The sequence below is a fragment of the Octodon degus genome, unplaced genomic scaffold (genome assembly GCF_000260255.1).
Source record: "Octodon degus isolate 3935 unplaced genomic scaffold, OctDeg1.0 scaffold00045, whole genome shotgun sequence".
NCBI classification, from domain to species: Eukaryota; Metazoa; Chordata; class Mammalia; order Rodentia; family Octodontidae; genus Octodon; species Octodon degus.
In genome coordinates, this window is record NW_004524621.1 from 6,242,877 (window position 1) to 6,247,168 (window position 4,292).

General features: G+C 46.9%; 1 protein-coding gene across 1 annotated transcript; it reads right to left on the reverse strand.

Annotated features, from left to right (window-relative positions):
* Positions 1 to 1,797: 1,797 nt before the first annotated feature.
* Positions 1,798 to 2,190, reverse strand: LOC101574904 (keratin-associated protein 12-1-like). Its single transcript, XM_012514882.1, has 2 exons — positions 2,110 to 2,190; positions 1,798 to 2,049 (listed from the first exon to the last, which is right to left on the reverse strand). Exons 1-2 carry the CDS (start codon positions 2,188 to 2,190, stop codon positions 1,798 to 1,800), a joined length of 333 nt encoding a protein of 110 aa, XP_012370336.1.
* Between the last annotated feature and the right edge of the window lie 2,102 nt (positions 2,191 to 4,292).

Here is a 4,292-nt window from a genome sequence, read left to right on the forward strand (position 1 = left end):
CATTTCTTCGGTGTGCAAGACGCTCGGATCTTGCTTACACATTTTCACGAAGGCCCGAAGCTCGTTTACTTTGCGGGGATCCATGGTCGGCAGACCACGGGCGGCTGCTGACGAGGCTGCGGGCCGATCCCAGGCGCGGGCGATGGCTCTGCACGACGTGCAGAAGGGGGCGGTTGCCGCGAGGCAGAACTGACTCGGAAGGACTTTCTGATCAGAACTCCAATCACCCAAGAAGGGAAGCAAACATCCTCAAATGGGACTGTACCATGTTTGGAAACTTTTGCACATCATAGGAAGCAATCAACAGAATGACAAGACAGAAGGAAATGGTTTTGTTAACTATTCTTTGGGCAGATGAATCATACCCAGACTACATAAAAACCTCTGAAATGTTAGATTCCCCCCATTCCCCCAAAAAGAAAAGACCCTATCAAGAAGTGGAAAACTTGAGTGAATAGGAAAGTAGCCCATGAATACATGAAAAAAATGCTCTGGGGACAACCCACACAGGCCTCCCACCTGTTCCTCTCTCAGACAGGAGCTTTCTTTCCCTCAATAAATATATTCTGCTAAAAAAAAATGCTCAATACCACTGGCCATTAGGGAACTATAAATTGAAAAAACACTGAATTCTCCTCATCCCTGAAAGACTGGCCATCAAAAGAAATCAAGAAATAAACAATGCTGGTGAGCCTGGTGTGGATAGGTGGGTGGGAAATGAGTCCTTCTATGCTGTTGGTGGGAATCTCAATTAGTTTAACCACTAATTAAACTACATGAAAATCTACATGGAATGTCCTCATATCATAAAACTAGAAATCCATTTCAACCCAGCTATTCCCCTTCTGAGCATGTTCCCCAAAGACAACTTTGCCATGATCCATGCAAACTCATGTTTATGATAATACGATTCACAATAGCTCAGTCTTGGAAGCGGCTTGTAAGTGGCTAAGACAATGAATGTATTAGTATGTGGTATAATGAAGTCCTAGAAAAAAAACAAAACAAAACAAAACTCTGGGGCATAGCAGGCTGGGCAACTTTCTGAGAACACACAACAACCACACACATCACATAGTTTAGGTGATCAGAGCTGTGGTTTTCACCAAACAGCAATATTCCGGTCCAGCAACCGAGTACCAGCATTGTCTTGCCACTGATTCTCTTGCTTCCCTGAGACTGCTTTTGTTCCTGAGCCTTGGCCCTGCATGAAAGAGCACCACCTTTCATGTACACCCAACCCTTTCCACAAGACCCAGGTTGTCCTGCCTGAATCACTCTGAACTCTGCACACATAGTCAGGGTGACCTCCACGCTCCCAGTTTTGCATTTAGGACTTGGAAAGTTGCAGGGGCCCAGGGCACATGCTCAGCCCCTGGGAAGATGTTGTCTCCTGAGTTGCAACACTGATCTGCCAAAGTGGAAGTTTTGGTTCTCAATTGATGTGTGCCTCACTTCCTCCCAACGGTGAACTGGGTGTCAGCTGGAATCATGCCTCATTGCCCGCACAGAAACCCAGGAAATTTGGATATCAAAATCAAGGCACAAACACAGAGCCATGCACTATATAAGTGGATTTATTGGGCTCCCAGGAGGTGACAGCTGGATGCTGAGGACAGAAAGATCCACTGGATTAGGAGAGGAAAAGGGAAGCTCTGGATCTCTCTGCTGGTTTTTAGACCAGAGTCCAGTGCATCAGCACAGCTGCCTTTCCATCTTCCCTAGTGCTGAATGTGGGCCACAGAGGTCAGGTGCAGCTGTTCCATCCTGGACAGCTGGCAAGGAGGCTGGAAGTTATCAGCAAGATGAAGTGCAGCAGGAGGAGGTGCCACAGGAGACAGGTTTGCAGAGGAGGGTGGGGCAGGAGGGCTGGCAACAGCCCGAGGACTGGCAGGAGGGGATCAAGCACAGCGAGGGCCCGCAGTTCATGGGGAGGCACAGGGAGGTCTGGCAGGAGGGTTGGCAGCACCCCGATGACTGGCAGGAGGGAACCACACACACGGCAGGCCTACAACTCATGGGAACACACACAGAGGCCTGGCAGGAGGGCTGGCAGCACCCTGAGGACTGGCACGAAGGGGTCACACACAGGACGGGCTTGCAGCTCACAGGCACGCAGCAGGCAGCCTGGCAGGGGCTGGACACACAGCAGGCTGGCTGGCAGCACGAGGAGCAGCTGGTGTGGCACATGGTGGCTGAGGTGGCTGTGGCTGGGAGGAGGTGACGATGTCTGTAGCCTCCCACCCTCCCTGAGCAGCATTTATACTCAGGTCCCAGCAGTCCCCAGCACGGAGAACACTGTTGTCTTCCTGCTTTGGCTTCCTGCTTTCCCAGGGTGCTTGTTTCTTTGTTTCTTCAGCCATGGCTTCATCGCTAATAACACCCTGTCCACACTCCTGATACACAAGGAAACTGACCAAGCCTGGCTCTCCCCTTTCTTGAGTTACTTTTGCCAGATCCCCAAAACACAGGATGTTGACTCCAGATCTTCCTCCAGGTACTATTCTAACAGCCACCCAGCTGACCCTTGCCCCCTGGGTCAGTAAGGGTCACTTCAGTGTGGGAATGAATACACGGACCAAAAACAAAGGAAGAAATCATGAAGTGAACACCTCATTCTTTGAAGAATAAATAACAGACAAATCCTTAGCCAAACTACCGAAAGAACAAAAGAAAATACCCATGTCAATGCAGGTTGAAGGGAAAATGTCAAAACTAAAATTGAAAACGAGAATACAATGAGGAAATATTCTGAAAAACTGCACTCTAACCTTCTGGACAATCTTGAAAAAAATGGGTAGATTCCCAGACACACATGAATTATGAAAATGGAAACAATGAAAACACTAAAGAATCAAGTAAGAGGCAATGAAATAAAGTTTAAGGTCTTATTTTTCTCATTGATGGGACAAAATACCCAATACTCAAAGTGAAATGTGGAAAGGTAAAAAAAAAAAAAAAAGAAAGAAAGAAATGTGGAAAGGTTTACTGTAGCTCACAGTTTGTAGAGGTTTCCGTTCATAGTTGCCAGGCTGAAATGTGAGTGGCATGGCAGAAGAGAAACAGTTCATCCCAGGCAAGCCGTGAAGTAGAGAAGCAGCAATGGACAACAGTAGCCCTCTTTCTGTCCTTTATCTTCTATTCAGGTTAAGTGCCTTAGGGCAGCGGGTACCCAAAGCACAGACAGACCTTTGCATTATTCATCCCTAGAAACAGGCCAAGTCTCAGGGTGCTAGCTCATTATTCACGTACCCTTAATCTGAATATCATACACTTAGTCCCAGATTGACACACTCTAGATCTAGTCACCTCAAAAAGCCTGACCTATGGTAACACAAGGCTTTGGCAGAACATGTACATATAAGTCATGTAGAGAATGATAAAAAATCCACCACCTGGCCAAAGGTGAACATCCCTTATACAGTCACCACTGAATGCTGTAAGAACTTCATGGAGGATACAAAGCTAATACATTGCAAGAACCTTAAGAGTCTTGAAAGGGAAATCATACTTCAAAAGTCACTCCAGGAAACTACGCACTCTTTCTTTATTGAGCACGAGCACAAAAATTTTCAACAATATACTGGCAAACAGAATATGACAAATGCTGATGACAGGAGCACCCACTGGGTTGGGAGAGGGAAAGGGAGGTACTGGACCCCTCCACTGGATTCTAGACCAGAGTCTGGCTGGTCAGGCCAGCAGCTTCCTATTGCTAACATGCTTAATTTGGGTCACAGAGGTCTCCTGCGGCTGTCTTTCATAGCAGACTGTGCTTCCTGAGTCCAGCAAGATCCAAGAAGGACCCCCTTCCTTGGCATAGCGCTACCTGGGGCCATTATCCTCCATGCAGTACAGTGACACAGTATAAGCTGACACATGGCCCTGCTCTACTGAATGTGGTCAAAGGTCAGGGGGAGGATGCACCAAGACCCAATCTCAAGCCACTGGGCTTGCTGACCTTGGTGAGGGGTGGGTCACTGAGAGCTGTCAGCCCTCTGGGAGGTTGTCTGCACCAGTTCCCCATGAGAAATGTAATCATTAGGTACTTCAAACAGAAATCAACAAAAAATAAAATTTGAAAAAGAAAAAAGCTAGAGTAATCAAAGCTAGATTAAACTAGCACAAGAACAGAAACATACATCAATAGGAGAGATCTATGAGTATAAAAATAAACCCACTCACACATATGGCTGTTATGGTTGTGTACAGGTGTCTCCCCAAAGCCTCAAGCAGTCAGGGAACATCTTGGCTTCTGGAGTTTGTGATTGATTCTTTTTTTTTTTTTTTTT

What these genes read in the sequence shown, in the direction of transcription:
- LOC101574904 (XM_012514882.1), bottom strand. Translation starts at nt 2,190, where the DNA reads ATGTGCCACACCAGCTGCTCCTCGTGCTGCCAGCCAGCCTGCTGTGTG. An exon ending in AGGCTGCCTGCTGCGTGCCT is followed by an intron (nt 2,050 to 2,109) that starts GTGAGCTGCAAG and finishes GGGTGCTGCCAG; the next exon opens with CCCTCCTGCCAGGCCTCTGT.